Raw genomic sequence first — 19,677 nt, forward strand, 5'->3', positions numbered from 1 at the left:
TATTATACTTTTCAGCTCCAGAATTTCTTTGTAGTTTCTATTTAGGTTTTCTACATATTGATATTTCCATTTTATTCATATTTTGATCATATTTTCTTGACTTTCTTTACATCTTCCTTTAGTTCTTTGAGCATCTTTAAGAGATAGGCATTTAAAAATCTTTGCCTAGTATATCTGTCATCAGATCTTTTTCAGGGACAATTTGTTTTATTTTTTATTTTTTTCCTCTAAAGGAGCCATGCTTTTCTGTTTTCTTATTTGTTTTTGGTATGCTTTGTGGTTTTTTGTTGTTGAAAACTGGATATTTGAATCTAATAATGTAGTAACTCTGGAAATCAGATTTTCCCCCTCTTCCCAGTGTCTGCTATTTTGTATTGTTTTGGGGGGAGTGTTATAGCCTGTTTCTGAGGATCATCAGCCTGAGATATAAACTTAATGGGGCGCCTGGGTGGCTCAGTCGGTTAAGCGGCCGACTTCGGCTCAGGTCATGATCTCACGGTTCGTGAGTTCGAGCCCCGCGTCGGGCTCTGTGCTGACAGCTCAGAGCCTGGAGCCTGTTTCAGATTCTGTGTCTCCCTCTCTCTGACCCTCCCCCGTTCATGCTCTGTCTCTCTCTCTCTCAAAAATAAATAAACGTTAAAAAAAATTTTTTTTTTTTAAACTTAAGGTCTTCTCTGAGACCTGCCCTGGGCATGTACAGTCCCTTTCTAATTTCCCCTGTGTATATAGTTGTTTTTGAATGTCCTAATCTTTAATGTCTGGCTCCGAAAAAGAGAAAAATAAAGGGGAAGAAAGGGGTGTAGGTCCTTTAAATCCCCTTGCAGTTTCTTGAGCCAGAATGGGAGGGGCTTAAAATGGGGAAGGTCCAAAACAATGATACCCTTCTCTTTGTCTGTATCTCCTGAATCAGAAGCAGCAATCAGAGTGCAGAGTTCCAGTTTTTGGAGGATAGAGTCCTTTATGTCCACCCTGAGTTCCTGCAGGGTGTGTGTAAGCTGCTCCAAGAACAAGTGCACTGCTGCCTGCCATGTAGCTGGGCTGGGCTGGGCTGGGAAGGGTGGCTGCTACTGTGCTAAGAGCTGAAAATAACCACAATGTACTGTCCAGGTTTTTCCCCTGGAAGTTGCAAGCTTTCAGTAGTCTCCAGAGTTCCAAAATAGTTCCCTCAGACAGATGCAAGCATTTAGGTGGGGAGGCCGATTCTGCCAGTGCTTCCTACTCGGCTGTCTTCCCAGAATCCTCTATGTGTGCCCTTATTTTTTTGTATTTTGGGGACATACCTTCAGGGTAAGATCCTAGAAATGGGATTGCTGGACCAGAAGATAAATACATATGTAGTTGATTTACATATAGCCAGATTGCTCTCTGCAGAGGTTGTATAAATTTGCACTCCTACTGGCAATGTATGAAAGTGCTTGTTTCCACACAGCCTCACCAACAGTGTGTTGTCAAGCTTTTGAGTTTTTGCCAATTTCGGGTAAGCAGTGATATCTTAAATGTAGAGATAAAGTAAAGCCTAAGGAGAGAGAACAGTTATATACAAAGAACCGACCTGGATTTTTAGTTAAATAAAGTGACTTGAACACAGGTGTTACTTTTCCTTCCTAAAGCCCACTAAAATGAGAATAAAGAAAAAGAACTTGAGAGAAAAGTGCTTCTTGGGGTGCCTGAGTGGCTCAGTTAAGCATCCACTCTTGGTTTTGGCTCAGGTCGTGGTCTCTGATGTGTGGGTTCGGGCTCTGTGCTGAGAATGCAGAGCCTGCTTGGGATTCTCTCTCTCTTACCCTCTCTCTCTGCCCCTCCTTTGCCTGTGCTCACTCACTCTCTCTCAAAATAAATAAACTTAAGAAAGGAGGGGATATTTCTTTTATTCTGACACTGTGCAGTTTTTCATTTATTCAAAAAAAAATTTTAATGTTTATTTTTGAGAGAGAGAGAGAGAGAAATAGAGGGAGCAGGCGAGGGGGGCAGAGAGAGAGGGAGACACAGAATCCAAAGCAGGCTCCAGGATCTGAGCTGTCAGCACACAGCCCCATGCAGGGCTTGAACCCATGAACCTTGAGATCAATGACCTGAGCTGAAGTCGGACGCTTAATCAACTGAGCCACCCAGGTGCCCCAGTTTTTCATTTGTTTTAAGAAAGGTCAGTTGAAAATACCTTTTTGGTGAAATACTGCTTTAAAACTTTTACCCAGTTTTCTAACTGATACTTGGTTTTCCACAAATTTTAAGAGTTCTTTATATTAAGGGTATTTTTTTTATGATACATGTTGTAAATATTTTTGTCTTTTGAATTTGCTTCTGCGTATTGTTTCTCAGTCACGCTAAATGTTTTCTTTCATTGAATTATGTTTGAGAGAGGCCCTGAAAAGCTGATTAGAAGCTTTATTTATAAGGCTAGGGCTTATCAACAGACGAGGGTCTTGATGTTTCATCCTGCGGGACGTTTTGATTTAAGAGAAGAATCTACCAGGGCAGGCAGCCGGATGGCTCAGTAGGTTAGGCGTCCGACTTCGGCTCAGGTCGCGATCTCACAGTTTGTGCATTCGGGTGTGTGTCAGACTCTGTGCTGACAGCTCAGAGCCTGGAGCCTGCTTTGGATTCTGTGTCTCCCTGTCTCTGTCCCTCCCCCACTCGCTCTCTGTCTCTCTGCCTCAAAAATAAATAAAATGTTAAAAAATTTTTATTAAAAAATTTTTTTTTTTAAAGGGAAGAATCTACCAAGTTCTTGGTAAAGATGGAGTAAAGGAAATTGCAGAGGGGCCCTTTTTGGTACATAGGTCTTTATTCCTCTGTTTTCTTTCCTTCCCATTGCTCAAGTCATTCTATTTTGGGTTTTTTATTCTAGAAGTTAGTTAGCCTTCTTTGTCCTGCTGTAGTTGGGGAATTGTAGTTTCTTACAGCTGCTGTATGTCATGGTTTGGAGACCTAGGGAATTTTTTTTTTTTTTCCCTAATCTTTGAACCAGTCTAGATTTTATCCTCATGCCTCCCCATTGTCTTGGGAAGTCATTTGGAGGTATCGATTTTGCAGTCTTTTGAGAACTAGATAGTGAGAATTGACTTCTGCAGACACTTAGAGTGTCTGTTTTCTCATTGGCTGTCTCCTTTCAAGGTCTTTATCTTATTTTATTCTCATTCTCTTATAGATTCTACTGAGATCTATTTCAGCAGATTTTAGAGGGGAAGAGAAAGAAACACATGAATTTATAGTATTGAATTAGAAATCCAGGTGGTTCTTTGTACATAGAGTTTTCTCTCCTTGGGCTCTACTTTGTGGGCAGTTGGATGGCTCTCAGTAGTTCACAGTATTGTACTTTGATAATTTAGAGTTTATGTGCCTATACTCAGGTGATTTCTGATCAGTAGTTAAAAAAACTGGCCTCTTGCCCTCTTGTATGTCCTGTTGAAAACCTCAAGGGAAGAAAGTTTTTAAAAAAAAAATTTTTTTTTTTCAACGTTTATTTATTTTGGGGACAGAGAGAGACAGAGCATGAACGGGGGAGGGGCAGAGAGAGAGGGAGACACAGAATCGGAAACAGGCTCCAGGCTCCGAGCCATCAGCCCAGAGCCTGACGCGGGGCTCGAACTCACGGACCGCGAGATCGTGACCTGGCTGAAGTCGGACGCTTAACCGACTGCGCCACCCAGGCGCCCCAAAAGTTTTTACAGTTCCAAGTGAAAGATAGTTAGTTGGTCCTGGAAATATGAATGCTACTTGAGAGTCTCTGTCTTCTCCCCATTTGATCTAAGTTTCCTTGTATTGGTATATTCTGTATTTGGGGGTTATAGCTATTTTGCAGCTTCTTATTTACTTATTAGTGGGAGTGGGGGAGGGCCAGAGGGAAAGAGAATCTTAAGCAGACTCCACCCCTGATGTGGAGCTTGATCTCTTGACTGTGAAATCATGACCTGAACCGAAATCAAGAGCCAGATGCTTAAACGACTGAGCCATCAAGGTGCTCCTGCAGTTTCATTTTAGATAGATTTCTTTCCTCTTTCTTTTTTCATTTTGGTGGTTTTCAAGAAGGGGCAGTAAACATACATTTACATACGTTTTTTTCACATTGTATTAAGTGCATTTTAGTAAAAGAAAAAAAATGGATGTTCTTTGAAAATACATTGAATACAATGTGAAAAATGGTGTTCAATAGCATTTATTTCATTTAGGAAGTTGAATACCTGGACTAAGTACCCATGCCAAAACCTTTTCCTAATTTGTACAAAATTGTGCATGAGGTATGAGTCTAGTCTGACACATTTGGTCACAGTAAGTTTTGAGTCACGATGAAGGGAGGAGAGTGCCTCTAAGAACACACATGTGCCAGAAGTACGGAGCTGTCAGACTCTGAGGCAGCCTTACCTTAGGGCTGGTTTCTGTCACTCCCCTTCTTACTAGCTTTGGTCTCTCACTGCACTTCTGCTCCTCTCTACACATCTGCTCTGGGATCTCCATGCAAACCATTGTCCTTCGCTGGCTGATAGTTGCTATTCTCTTGTAAGCTCAGCTTACACATGAGCCACTGGGCTCTCTTTTACCTACATGTGACCTTTCTGCTTCAGCTCTTTACACCTGACCGGTGTGTACTCTCTTGCCATTTCTTGTCATATTTCCAAGAAAAACAGATTGGCCCAGACCATCTTTTTGTGCCACTTCTGGCTTGTAGTTCTTCGCCCTGAAGTATTAATTGGCTGTCTACAATCAGGTGTCCAGTGCTGCTCAAGCAGTGTAGGGGTGTTGAGGGAGCTGTAGGGCAGCAGGGGACAGCAAGGAACCAGAGATGGGACAGTCCCCTGGGAAGTCAGGGAGCAGGATAGAACTGAATACATAACATACTCTCTCTTCGGTATACCAGTTTATTTTTAATAGACCACTTTAAGCAAATACTTAGTAGTATAGATTGAATATGGTAGGAAACAAGCTAATATTTAAGTGTCGAAATTGACTGGGAAATCTGCCCTGTTTGGTGCTTTTTTCTGTTTGCATTGTGACTTGAGTAGCATAGTGTGACAGATCACGATACTGGAAGACGGGCGTCTTAGGTTCTAGACCTGATTTTGCTGGTTTTTGACTTTCTTCATCAGAATAATTTTTAAAAGATTAATGCAGTAGAATAGTTTCTAAAGTACCGTCTAGCAATAAAACCTTGGGATTCAAACTGTGCTCTACCAAGCTGGGAAAGGTAATTTCCACGAAATGATAAGTCCAGGTTAAAGGAAAAAGTTAGAAACAAAAATGATTGGATCCATACATTAGAAAAAGATTTGGGAGTTTTGTAGTGAGCCTACTTCTTCTCATTTGTACTTGTTTTATTTGATATGGGATGGTCTTTGTAAAGTGATTTAAGTCAGATATTATAGTTACAAACCCTTTTCCCAAACGAACTTGCAGTTAAGTAGTATATTACTATACGTGTAATACTGAAATTTGAAATGCTTTTAGTCTTCTGTGCTTTATTAAAAAACAGAATTGGACATTCAGAATAATTAAGTAAAATGGGTTTCTTTTACTTTTTAGGATTTAAGTGCCCTGTATGCTCAAAATTTGTACCTTCAGATGAAATGGATTTGCATCTTGTGATGTGTTTAACAAAGCCAAGAATAACCTATAATGGTAAGTCCAGTGCTTTGAAATGCTTTTTAGAATGACCTTAGATTTTATGATTTTTATGTTTCAGATAAAATATAAAAGGCGAAGGAATGACCGTCTATGAGCCCTGGAGCTAACTGGTGTTTCAGTTATAGGTCTGGTGCTCTGGCTTTACTGCTCTTTCCTGACCACAGTCCCAAGACCTTCAAAATCCTGGGGAAGATTTTTCAGTGTAGCCTTGGTACATTTTGAAATAGACTTAAAAAATGATCACACGGTTCATTCCTAATTTTAAGTAAATGGAATGAAATAAAGGACGAGTGAGAGCTTTTTAAAAAATTTCATAAGTAGACAAACTTCAAATGCCTACAAGAAATTTTCAGGAATTTTTCAAATGTAATTTTGGTTTGAAATGGAATGAGTCGGAAGAATACCAGTGAAATGTGAAAGGTTGACTTCATTCAACAAATGTCTTTTGAGCACCTTTGGGAGTATGAGGTGTGGTGTTAGGAACTTGGGATACAGCAGTGAATAAAACAGAAGTGGGTCACTACAGCCCAGCATCAGCCACAGGTTAATCAATGCAGCAGCACTTAGTTAAGAATCTGAGGTTTCTTGTCAGACTATAAAAATGTTGGGGGTTGGGGGGTTGCTTTAAAATTGAAATGAACGTGTTACCCTGACTAGCTTTTTTGCAGGCTGATTTAGGAATCTCTCTCTAATAAGGTAGGGCTTCAGCCACACTATTATTGTAGTGACAATAGAACTCTTTTTCCCATTTATTTTCCAATGAATAAGTAAAAGGAGATTGTAGCAATTCCTTTGAATAGTAAATGTACCTGTTGATTATATTTAGACCTTTCTGCATTGTGAAATTGAATGGGCTGCTTTGCGTAATATAGTTGAAATTCAGTTACTTAAAAAAAAAAAAAGAATTCTCATTCAGGTTCAGAATTTGAGGTGAAATGATTGGGCTTGTTTCTCGTTTGTACTCCATTATCTTATCATTAGCCTCCAAAATTATGATGTTTATTACCAGTGTCTTAGAAATAAATACCCTTGAATGTCAAGAGTCTGTCCTTCAATTTTGAAAGCACAAATGTATTTCCTTTGTGTGTATTTGCACACAACCTTAGTATTCTGTACATTGACTTTTTGTGTAACGTATGTACAGTATGGTCTATGAATGTTGATATTTGGCAGTTTTTAATTTCCCGATTTAACTATGCTCAAGTCATTAAAGTTTTTTACTAGATCATGTATTTGGTGTCTTAAAGATGTCTTCAAGAACCAAGATGTAACCTTCTGCTTGGGCACACTGTTGTTAAAAAGGAACCCACAGGCCCATAATGGTGTCACTTAGGTTAAAGCACCAAGTCAATAAACCAAGACTTAATACCTAATCTAACTGCAATTTCAGCCCCCCAGAAATGTAACCTTTAACCAGTCACCATGAGAATTTCCTGATCAGCACTAGGAAATTTGATACACTCCTTCAGTTCCCCTAGGCAATGGGTTCTTTTCTAATAATTTTTTTTTTCCCCTCTCTTTTTACCTCTTAGAAACCTTTCCTTTCCTGCAGCCCTTTGGAGCTCCCCTCTACTTGCTAGAGAGGATACTGCCTAATTCATGAATTGATTAATAAAGCCAATTAGATCTTTAAAATTTACTCAGTTAAATTTTTATGATTGAACACTGTAAACCAAGGATTTAGGTTTCAAATATTAGACGGTATTCCAATTTGGAAGTCAGTAACTTAATGTGAAAAGCAAATAAAGTTGCAAATACTTTTAAGAATCGCTGCCTGCTTCACAGTAGGTGGATCTGAAACGTTTTAAATTGTTAAATACATATTAACTGTCAGTAAACATTCAAAACAAAAAGCAAAAACAGCTTCTTCTAAAAATTATACATAGCTCTTGAAGTTTTAAAATTGGACAGTGGCCAGCTGTGGTGAAAGAAGGTGGAGTTTTGATTTAGGTTAGAGAGTGATGAGTGATTGATAATATGCCTCCTCATCACAGTCTGTGGGAATTCTTCCGCTACAGTTTTGAGGGCAGAGCCCTGTAGGTAAGGAAAAAATAATCCTTCTACCCGTCTGAGCTCTTGGCTGAGACCTCTAGTAAAAGACAAGAGAAAAACAAACAAAAATGTAACATGCTTAAGTCTTGGTATGTATGGGAGATACCTTGGGAGAAATGAGCCTGGTTTAGAATGTGGGTTTAAACACCCTCTTCAGTTATGGAAGGTTAGGGTTAGGAAGGGTTCCTTCCTAGTTATGGAAGGTTTCCAGGAAAATCCTGGTAAACTAGTAGTTTGTTATGCATATTTAAGTCCTGTGCCTTCTCCATTGATAAGATTCTCTTGTAATATTCCCTTATGATTTGGAGTCAACCTTTTCTTCCTGGCGTAAAAGGGAGACACCCTTACAAATGGAGATTTCCTTTATAAATTTAAATTTCCCTTACAAAAAGATAACTTTTACTATGTTTAGGGTCTCTCCTGTGTCTGTCGTTTTTCAGTCATCTTAATCCTTATGCCAGAGAGGCTTATTTTATCGTAGCATGTTTTGTTACCCTTCAGTCTCCTGAAGCTCATCTATCACAGGTGATGACTCTGTGAAAATTGGCCTCTCTGACACCTAAACTAGGCATTTAGGATTACTATGAAGTTTAGAACAGGATGAGTCCGAGAATCAGTGAAAGGGAATCGGTCCTCTTAGTCACCTGGGCTTCTTAACACTTCATATTTGAATTCCTAAACAACTGATTCTGGCATCAGAGAGATGGGGCCTGCATATTGCATTGATACTCAAGTGAGAGTTTTATTCAGCATAGTGCTTATTAATGTATATCTTTTACAGCCTTTCCTAGAGTAGTGACATCTGAAATTTTGAAATTTGTTAAATGTATGTTAATTTAACTGTCTATAGATACGCACAGCGAGGAGATTAGTTGGGCTTGTTTTTCAGGCTGGATATATTTATAGTCAAACTCTAGGATGACTTTCAGAGATTTGAGATTTGAATATAAGTTGGTGTTTTGGAGTTCCAGATTTATACTCCCAGAGATGGTATTCTAAATGTTGGTTTGGTTTCCAGACTAGTTCACAATGATTCTCTTAATTTTTTTTTTCCTTTAATCTGTAATACTATATCCAAATACCTAAGTCCTGGTAACTGAAGAAGAAAATTGGCTAGGTGGGAGCTCTCGGTTTAAGCAGCTGTCTCAGCAGAGGTTCAGGTAGGAGGCCCAAGGCAGTCTGGCAGAGAATGATTCAGAAAGATGTGAGTGGTTATGTATTGCAGGTGGTGTTTTGGCAGGATGGAAAAAAAATTCATAATGCCACAATCAGCGTTAATCTACATAGATTGCCCTTAAGTCAAGGACTGCCTGTTGCGGGATTATTGAGCGTTCTGTGCCGGTTAAGAAAGAATTCTTGAGACGTTTTACAGTGCACCTTAGTATGTTTAAGTAGCACAGGGACAGGACCTGTGGGCAAAAAGAGCTGCACTTCTGTATGAAGCTGATTCTGTGTGGTTCTATGCTTAGTCTTCAGGGGGGAGGGAACATGCAGGAAGTATTAGATCATAAATGTTTTCCTTGATTTTCTACTTGTAAAACCACTTTTGCAAGATTTCTCTGGTGCTTATAATTCAGCTTGATATTAACTATTGGTGAGATGTACAGGCAGTCATGAGACCCTTTAAAATGTAGCAGCCAGTAAGCATTTGATCCTTATCAGAACTATCTAGTCTATAGGTCCGTCTTCTGGGCTAAAGGTGAATGTTTTTCTGCTTCTGTCCCTCATCACTGCCTATTTCATATACTTTCCCCTTTATTTGTGTGCTTCATTGTTTAGTTTATGGAACTAGTAATTCATTATGTAGTCTGTGAACCCAATACAGATTTTATGAGCATAGTAGAGTCTCTCTCTTTTTAAAAATTTTTAAATGTTTATTTTTGAGGGAGAGAAAGTGTAAGCGTGGTAGGGGCAGAAAAAGGGAGACAGAGGATCCAAAGCAGGTCTGCGCTGTGAGAGCAGAGCCTGATGTTGGGCTCGGACTCAGGAACCGTGAGATCATGACCTGAGCCGAAATCGAGTCGGCCGCTTAACCAACTGAGCTACGCAGGCGCCCCAGTAGAGTCTCTTCATTTCCTTTATCCTCATCTTCTAAAGTGTTTTAGAACCAAAACCAAAAAATGAAATAAATACTGTTGGCAAATTCTTAGTCTTGATTTTATTGGTCTTTAAAGTTCACTAGAGGGGCGCCTGGGTGGCTCAGTCGGTTAAGTGCCGACTTCGGCTCAGGTCATGATCTCGCGGTCCGCGAGTTCGAGCCCCGCGTCGGGCTCTGGGCTGATGGCTCAGAGCCTGGAGCTTGCTTCCGATTCTGTGTCTCCCTCTCTCTCTGCCCCTCCCCTGTTCATGCTGTGTCTCTCTCTGTCTCAAAAATAAATAAACGTTAAAAAAAAAATAATAATAAAGTTCACTAGATCATAGCATGTTTTGTGTCCTATAAATTTAAGTTTTTATTTCAGCCTCCTGTAATTGAGGGTAGTAGGTTTGTGCTTAAGATATCTTTGTTTTATTGGTAAGTGGTACAATGTGTGTGCATGTGTACCTGGAGGAGATGGAACTTGAGTTAAGTTACTCTTTTCTTCTGAGACTTAAACTTCTGCAGTGTATCAAAGCAGAACTTTTCAGAACCATCAGGAATATAAACCTGACTCTGTGGACAGAGTAAGATGTGACTATCACTCTGTTAAAGTAAACATACTTGAAAGATGGAGTCACTTGGAAGGAAACTTGTTCTGCAATGAAAGGGAGGAAAAAGGCTCCCACTTCATTGAGGTCTGCGGGAGAGTATAACTCAGGCTTACTCAGGTGTCGAAGATAGATTGCACCAGGCCGTCAGCACTTTGATTCCAGGGTGACAAGCCGCCTCCTAAGGGCCTGGCTTCCCATGAAAGAAGAAATATACTTTCGGGGCGCCTGGGTGGCGCAGTCGGTTAAGCGTCCGACTTCAGCCAGGTCACGATCTCGCGGTCCGTGAGTTCGAGCCCCGCGTCAGGCTCTGGGCTGATGGCTCGGAGCCTGGAGCCTGTTTCCGATTCTGTGTCTCCCTCTCTCTCTGCCCCTCCCCCGTTCATGCTGTGTCTCTCTCCCAAAAATAAAATAAAACGTTGAAAAAAAAATTAAAAAAAAAAAAAAAGAAGAAATATACTTTCTTCTTTTGTAGATACTGTGGCTTTCTAGGTGGTTGTGGTGCTCACCTTAAGTATGAACTTGCTCTTGGCCTTACATATTACATTTTCTTGGTTTTAAGATCCCCCCCACCCCATTTTAATCTTTCTGAATTCAAGATGCTTTCTGAAAATGGCATATCTCTTATTATTGAGGTTTAAAAAAAAATGCCAACCACAACGCAGAATTTTAAATAAGAGGTAGTCATCATGGTCTTTGTGTGAACTTTTCCTTTTGTGGAATTTCTGTTATGTGTGATTTGACATCTCTCTTTGTTTATTTGTTAGTGTTCTGTGGTTGAGTTTTAACTTAAATGTGGATTCCTAATAGTTGTAAATACTACATTAGGGGACAGCATTGAAATAGTTATTTTTTTTGTACCATAAATTGACTGTCCTGCAATGCAGTGAAATTAAAGGCAGTAGAAAGTGTCAAATCCGTTATACTATGTTATAAAAATTTCAAAGTAGATGATATCCCAGAGGCGGTTGGCAAAACAAAAACGAAACTGTTCTAAAACCCATATAGGATTCCTATAGAAAAATGTAGTCACCATCTATTAAAGGTGAACTTGTGATTAAAAAATTTTAGGGATGCCTGGGTGGCTCAGTTGGTTAAGCATCCGACTTTGGCTCAGGTCATGTTCTTGCAAGTTCGCGAGTTTAAACCCCATGTTGGGCTCTGTGCTGACAGCTCAGAGCCTAGAGCCTGCTTCGGATTCTGTGTCTCCCTCTCTCTCTGCCTCTCCCCTGCTTGTGCTCTCTCTCAAAAAATGAATTAATGTTAAATTTTTTTTTTTTTAAATATGCATGGAGTAAGAGCAGATATGATCAGAATTACCACCCCAAAAAAACTTTAGAACTATAAATTGATTTCTTTTCAAATCATCACAATCATAAAAGGATGAATAGGAAATAAGTAAAAAATAGTAATAAGATATCATAAGACAGAAATTGAACTCTTTAGACTTTAGTCACTGAAATTAACATCTCAACAAATAGATTAACTAGCACATTAGAGCTGCAAGGAGAACTAGTGAGGTATAAGGTGGATCTGAGGAAATTAAGCAGAGTGTAAAGAGTGATGGAAAATAGAGAGGTACATGGCTTGGAGCCTGGAACAAGAGCATCTACCATGCATAAAATAATCTCAGAAAAAGAAATGGAATTGACTTCTGGTTTCTAGTTCAACACGTAAGAAATTCAGAAGTGGTCACTCCATCCTGACAAGAAGTAATAAGTTGAACAGATTGAAAAATCACTGACTTCTTGGATTCATAAGAGATGGAAGGATACAAGGCAAATGGCCAGCCAGCCCCTGTGATTGCTGAGATAGGCAAATACAGGCACTCTCTGGTTTTGGTTTATTGCAGCAGAGACTCAGTAGTGGGAACCATTGCAGGAACCAGTGTCAGGGTCAACCTGAACTGTAATTGATGAATTGCTGGGGGCTCAGTGCAGACAAGTTGAGAGTTTAAAACTCCAGGGAGACCTAGTCACAGTGGAGCCCCCACAAATTTGTAAGATTTTCTTCCAGGAGCTTGACCAGGTTCCCATATTAAATATGGGAGAAAAATTCCCTCCTGCTTCTGGTAAGGGGGGGGACAAGGGACCAGTTGGAAATATGCCAGAGGACTCTATTTTAATGAGGTCTGCCTGGGAGAAACTAGTTAACCAGACCCTAACTGACCTGGGAGAAGGGAAATACTCCAGCCTGCTCTAGCCATTCTGTTCCACCTAACAACAGAGAGAAAAAAACCTGAGAAATATTTGTAAAGTTTATAGTCCAAAGGCATAGGATCACTAAAAGACTGTGGGATAAAAGGTGTATAACATGTTACACAAAAGGTACAACTTGCGCATAATGGGAGATGGAATTGGCAAGAGGCAGTATTTGAAGGGAAATGGCAGAGAACCTTCTAGAATTGCTGAAAGATAGGAATTCTCTGATTGCAGGAGCACTAAGATGCTGAGCAGTATAAATAAAAGTAAATTCATACCTAGGGACACCGCAAACCAAGTCCAAATAAAAAGAGTAAAATGTTAAAGTAACCTGAAAAATACTTTACCCTGTTCCACTTGTGTTAGCATTTCTAAAATGCTTTTTGTTCTGTGTAGCAGTTTAAAATTTAGTATGTATTTACTTTATAAAGACAAGGGATCAGAAATGGTCATACAGGGGGTGCCTGGGTGGCTCAGCTGGTTAAGCGTCCGACTTCGGCTCAGGTCATGATCTCTCGGTTCGTGGGTTCAAGCCCCGCATCAGCCTCTGTGCTGACAGCTCGGAGCCTGAAGCCTGCTTCGGATTCTGTCTCCCTCGCGCTCTCCGTCTCGCTCTCGCTCTCGCTCTCGCTCTCGCTCTCGCTCTCGCTCTCGCTCTCTCTGTCGCTCTTGCTCTCTCTTGCCATCTCTCTCAAAAATAAACATTAAAAAAAATTTTTTTTAAATGGTCATACAAGAAACTTAAACACTGTTACAGTCTTACCCACTTAGGAAAATTGAATGCCTATTTTAGAAGACACCAGATTCAGTTTTACTGCCCTACTTTTAACATAGCTGCTCAGGAGCAGCACCTGTTTGCATTTAAAATGTTATGCAAAACAGCAGTACTTGGAACAAAGTACCAACTTTGAATTCAGCTTGCTGAGTTCAGATCCTTATTCTACCACTTAATAGCCATATAACCTTGGTCTTGGTTTTCTCTCCCGGAAACTGAGGACTAGAAGTAGTGCCTCCTACTAGACTTGTTGTAAGAATCAAGTGAGAAATCATGCATAGTTCTTTGCAGGTATTGAGTGCCAAGGAAACAAGACCTGTTCTTACTAAGAAATACTATTTTTGGCTTTGAGAGGTAAACCTATAGTTGGTGCTGTATTTAACATGCTAACAAATCTGCAATTCCTTTGATATTTTATTTTAAAAGCCCATAGTTATTTAATTCCAAATTAGATACCAGAAAAGCTTGAGCAGCAATAATAGTTCTATAATATATGGAGAAATCGGGGATGGGTGGAAGGGTAATTAGAAAACTACCTGCTGTCATATAATGTGACAATTTAAAGCTGCAATTTAATGGAAAAAAAAAATTCCTACTTTTTATGAGCAACATGGTGGGCTACTCAGCTAAAATCTGAAGTCTGAATTTGATAGGCAGATTGCTTAATCTTTGTGGAAGCATAGATCCTTTCATACTCCCTATGGAAATAGAATACTGTAGAAAGGTGACTACCCATGGATAACTATCTTGAGATAGACCCCTTCCTTGTGGTATAAAAAGAAGATACATAGAATAGAAATTGAACTCAAGTACATAGTTCAGTGAGAAGGAAGTTCTGATAGATTTCTAAAGCATGAAGAGGGTTTCAGATTTCATTTCTGATTTGAGAAGGATGACGAAGTTTCTTTACTGATTCTTGATTTGTCTCATAGAGCTTTCATATCATAAGTCTTGCCTCTTTTGTGTTCTCCTTATCTTTGTATCACTGTCATAATGTTGATTTAAAAAAAAAATCATTCTAGGGGCACCTGGGTGGCTCGGTCGGTAGGCGTCCGACTTCAGCTCAGGTCATGATCTCATGGTTAATGGGTTCAAGCCCCGCGTCGGGCTCTGTGCTGACAGCTCAGGGCCTGGAGTCTGCTTCAGATTCTGTGTCTCCCTCTCTCTCTGCTCCTCCCCCACTCACACACTCTCTCTCTCAAAAATAAACAAACATTAAAAAAAAAATCATTCTAGGGGTACCCAGGTGACTCTGGTTAAGCATCTCTTTTTTTTAAATTTTTTTTAATGTTTATTTATTTTTGAGACAGAGCATGAGCAGGGGAGGGGCAGAGAGAGAGGGAGACACAGAATCCAAAGCAGGTTCCAGGCTCTGAGCTGTCAGCACAGAGCCCTATGCAGGGCTCGAACTCGTCAACTGCGAGATCATGACCTGAGCCGAAGTTAGATGCTCAACCGACTGAGTCACCCAGGCACCCCAAACACCCAACTCTTGATCTCCACTAGTTCAAGCCCTTGTTGGGCTCTGCACTGGGTGTGGAGCCTACTTAAAAGAAAAAATTCTAACATTCCAAGTAAGCTTTCCTGATTTTAAGAATGTGAAGAAACAAAACAAAGACCTTAGAAGGACCAAGTGAACTGACATACCTGTCCTCAAAGGGAAAAAGGTCTTGTTCCCTGGTCCCAGTTTTTGTTAAGGTGTGTGACATTGACAGAGTCTCAATTCCAAGGAATTCTAATACAAATATGAATAAAGTACATTTTCAGATTTATCTCATTTTTTGTTTCCTCTATATAAGAACAAAGCTAGGACCTCAGCCCACATCTGTCAACAATTTTGACCTTTCACAAAATATTTTGTATGTCTGGTGATGTGCATAGTAAAAGTTGTAGTCTATTTAGATATTTAATCTAGATCTTGGAAATATTAATAAGATTTGGAGAGACATGGAGCACTGTTTAGAAATAACAAGTCGGCAGGCATAGTTTGGAGCAAGGGAGACCTCAATAAAAGAGAATTGACAGTGAAAAGATAGGACTATATAATGAAGTTTTAAAATAAATTATTTCGAACTTCAATCATTCATATGCAAAAATGTTTGTAAGGAAAAGAATTTCTTTAAAGACCAGTTTAGACAATGGTGTGGGACTTGATGTGGAAGTGGTTAGCTGGAGCCTGGGGAAGAGAAAGAGAGCCGGGGGAGAGGAGAGAGGATGAACGGGCTGAGAGCTAGAAAAGGGGAGGGAAGAGTGTCCATTCCAGAGCTCCTCTCTTCGGGAGTTCCTGGCTGTGATCTGAAACTGCCCCCCTATGCAAAGGGCAGGGAGAGGCCAGAGACTAAAAGAAGAGAGATCACTTCAGATTGAGAGGTGTGACAGTTTTTGTTTTTGTTCTTGTTTTTTATTTTTTATGGATTTTTTAAATAGTATTTTTATTAAAAAAAATTTTTTTTAATGTTTCTGAGACAAAGCATGAGTGGGGGAGGGGCAGAGAGAGAGAGGGAGACACAGAATCAGAAGCAGGCTCCAGGCTTTGAGCTGTCAGCACAGAGCCCGACGCAGGGCTTGAACTCACTGACCATGAGATCATGACCTGAGCCGAAGTTGGATGCTTAACTGACTGAGCCACCCAGGCGCCCCTACAGTATTTATTTAAGTGATCTTTACACCTAACATGGGGCTCGAACCCGGGACCCTGAGATCAAGACTTGCATGCTGCTGTGACGGAGCCAGCCAGGTGCCCCAGTAGGGAACAGGTTTCGTTTTTCTTTTTTAAAATGTTTATTTAATCAGGGGAGAGGGAGAGAGTCCCAAGCAGACTCCACGCAGGCAGCGTGGAGTTGATGCTGGGCTTGATCTCATAAACTGTGAGATCTTGACCTGAGCAGAAATCAAGAGCCAGAAGCTTAAACAAATGTGAGCCACCCAGGCACTCTGGGGACAGTTTTAATAAGCAAGGGAACTTACATAAGAGGCTTGTCTCAGGCGGTAACAATACGAGTGGATCTCCCTCTGCCAAATCTTAAAAGATTATATAGAGGCCCTAACTTAGGTTCAGCCTCGTATGTTGTCTGGATGTTCTCAATACCACCTAACTGTCTCAAGGCTGTATCCTTCGGGCGGCTTCAGGGATCAGGGACGGGAAGCAGAATGTACATTTTAAGGACAGAGGACGGGGTGAGGAGCCTCCAGATTGCTTGGGTCCAGCTAGTGAGTTAACCTGCAGTTAGGACTCTTCAGTAACCTTCTCCAACAGTCTCAGGTGACTTGAGGGTCAGATGTGGAGTGACTCAGTTTGGGGTAAAAAAGATTGTAAGAGTACCTAGTTGCTTTAAACACAATGCCAGCGATGTTGATCTTTGCAAAGTGTGAAAATTAGGAATTGTGATTTTTTTTCTCCCGCCGCCCTCCCCGCCCCCCCCCGAAAAAAGGAGGTGTAAGTATTTGGCAGAGGGAATATTTTGTTGAGTTCGAGAAAGATTTTAGGGAGGAATGTTAAAGAAATGCTTGTGATTATTTTTTGTTATTCAAGTAATAAATGACTTTTTCTTAAATGACTTTTTTTTAAGTGCTTTTTCTCCCCCTCTTTAAGTCCTCTTAGTCTGGACAGTTCAAAATACTTGCCTGGATTTGCCTCAGAGATGGCCTTGAGAAGTATCTTCTCAGCCACTCAAACTGAGTGGTTTGGTTTCAGGGAAGACAGTATTAATTTAGTGGCTCTGCATTGTTGGAGAAGTTGTATTTAACTCTTAACATTTTAACAGTGTATTAAGTTAATAGAACAATAAAAGTAATAAAGAGTATATTCTAGGTGGTCCTACTCTTTTGCCATCTAAATATTTACTAAGATTTATGATTTGCTTGGTTCTTCCATTTTCTGATAGACTGATTTTGGAATCTCCAGGCTTCTTGACCTCTCAGCACCTCCTAGATTACTGTTACTTAGGTGTCCTTTTTATCTTAATCTTTTTAAACTGTACTCCTCAGCATTTTACCTTAATCGTAGGCCCTTTCCTCGTAATGCTTTTTGGTATGAGCTACCTTTTTATAACTAAAAAAATCTTTGACATCCAGCACCCAGATCTTGGTTTCTAAATATTTAGAAGTAAATCTCTAGGAAAAAGGAACCAGGGCCCCTGGGCAAAATGGCTGATTCTAGGGCTAGAGCAGAGAAAATAAAGAAAAGCCTGGAGATTGTGTATTGTCTGAAAGAAAGGAATTGTTCAAAAACCAAAAAGATAAGGTTATATCAGAGGGACACAGGAGCCAATCTCAAAGAGCTCCCAATGAACAATTTAAGTAACAAAATTAGTATAGCATAATACTGAATTACACCCAAAAGTATAATAAAATAAATATATCAATCAGTAAATGCATATAGAATTGTAAAAGTTTAACCTGGAGACTGAATCCTAAGAGATTTATTTAAAAAAAAATTTTTTTAATTCCATATTCCCATTACCGGTGATATAAAAGAATTTTCTTCCAAAATTTTCTCATGTGCCATATATACTCTCTGATTTTAAGTACTCCTAAGATATACTAAAACATACTGTATGTGGCACATGTATAGTTTGAAATACGTGATCTTAGTTTATTGTAAATATTCCAGTGTGTCTGAGAGGGATTTAGGGGAATGAGAGCTACTGTTATAAGCCCAGCAACAAAAGACTTTATCGTTTTTTAGATGGAAAATGTGAGTTAATTCTGATATTGTGTTAGGTTTTATACTATGGAATTCTCTCAATGAGGGGTTCTACCATGAAGTCTTATTTTCTAACTTAAAACATTTTATGTTTATTATATATAGAGAAGAGAGGAGTTGAATATTTATTAACAAAAGACACTTGGACTCTGTATGTTACCCCTTATCAAATCACTAAGAAAGATGTGTGCTCTCTTTTGAAATTGAGGTAAAATTGGTGTATAACATCACGTTTAAGTTTCAGGGTGCATACTGTCTTTGCTCAATGCTGTTCTTTAAAAATTTTCGGTTTGCTAATCAACATGGTTTATCTACATTTGTTTTGATTCATTGAGAATCTATATATTTAGTGTTAAACTTGTTAAGTTCATACCTAGTATTTTATAGTTTTGTTACTGTTACGAATGGCATTTGTTTTTACCATTTGAATTTCATACTGGTTTTGCTGGAATAAAGAGAAGCTATTGCTTATAGGTGAATCCCTGGATTTTCTAGATTTACAACTGTCATCTTCAAATGAAGATCATGTTTTCAAGTGACATGTACATGTTCTGTTTCTTTGTCTTATTGCATTAGTGTGAAGCTTAAACACAATGTAGATAAAATAATCATGCCCGTTGACATGCTTGTTTCGTTCGGTGTCTAGTATTTCACTGTTTAATAGATGCTTGCTTTGAGGTATGGTGAATTATCTTTATTGTATATGTATCATTTTTTCTCTTTTTTATTTAAAGGAAAAACAGCTTAATTTTACGAAATGCTCTTTTCTCTTTTTTATTTGTTGATAAATTAGGTTGATTTTTCTAATGTTTTAGTTGAGTTCTGTTGGTTTCTAATGTGGCTGGATTTAACTCCTTTTGATCATGTGTTACTGCTCCATTGAAGCACTGATACCAGTTATGTCAAACAAAGATTATGCTGCAAAATGAATTGGAAAGCTTTCCGTCTTTGCTCTGGGATAATTTAACCCAGGAAGTACTGTTCTTTTCATATCAGAGTTCAACTATAAAACCGTCTACCTTTTTAAAGGTAGATCTTTGGCAGTCTTTCTGACTTCTGTGATCATTAGTATATTCTGGTTTTTCTGCTTCCTGAGTCAATTTAGAAAGTTCATATTCTGCTAGAAAATAATCCATATCCTCTAAATTTCCTAAAAATTGCCATAGAATTGCACGTATAATATTTCTTGACAGTTGTCTTAATCTTCTAAATATCCTTTATATTGCCTTTTTTATTCAAATAAATACTTTTGGTTTAGTACTTTATGTGCCTTAGGCTAGCCAAAAAGGGCATATATTTCATTGATATTTTCAAAGAGCTACCTTAGACTTGTAGATAAAGGTACTAACATGACTAACTTTATACTAACTTTGTACTAACTTATTAATAAGTACAAATTAAAGCTGCTCCACTTTTTTCCAGTCTTTCCATTTTAATAAAGGTATTTTAGAAATAGAAATACTTTTCTTATAAGAGGGTTAGTTATAATTGAGGTTTTAATGTAAAATGTTCTTTTTGTTATTTTCTAGATAACTTCTCATTTCAGTTTTTAATCTGCTTGACTCAGAGGTTAACTAAAAAAAAAACCAAACAAAAAACAGCCTTTTTTTTTTTTCCTTTAATGTTTATTTTTGAGAGAG

At 39.0% G+C, this 19,677-nt stretch overlaps 1 protein-coding gene across 1 annotated transcript in view; it reads left to right on the plus strand.

Annotated features, from left to right (window-relative positions):
- Positions 1 to 19,677, plus strand: part of ZNRF2 (zinc and ring finger 2) — a 103,910-nt gene that overhangs the window by 50,453 nt on the left and 33,780 nt on the right. The window contains exon 2 of the mRNA XM_043589185.1: positions 5,518 to 5,613. Within this exon, the coding sequence (XP_043445120.1) occupies positions 5,518 to 5,613 (96 nt within the window). The remainder of the gene's footprint in view (positions 1 to 5,517; positions 5,614 to 19,677) is intronic.

The sequence above is a fragment of the Prionailurus bengalensis genome, chromosome A2 (assembly GCF_016509475.1).
Source record: "Prionailurus bengalensis isolate Pbe53 chromosome A2, Fcat_Pben_1.1_paternal_pri, whole genome shotgun sequence".
Lineage (NCBI taxonomy): Eukaryota > Metazoa > Chordata > Mammalia > Carnivora > Felidae > Prionailurus > Prionailurus bengalensis.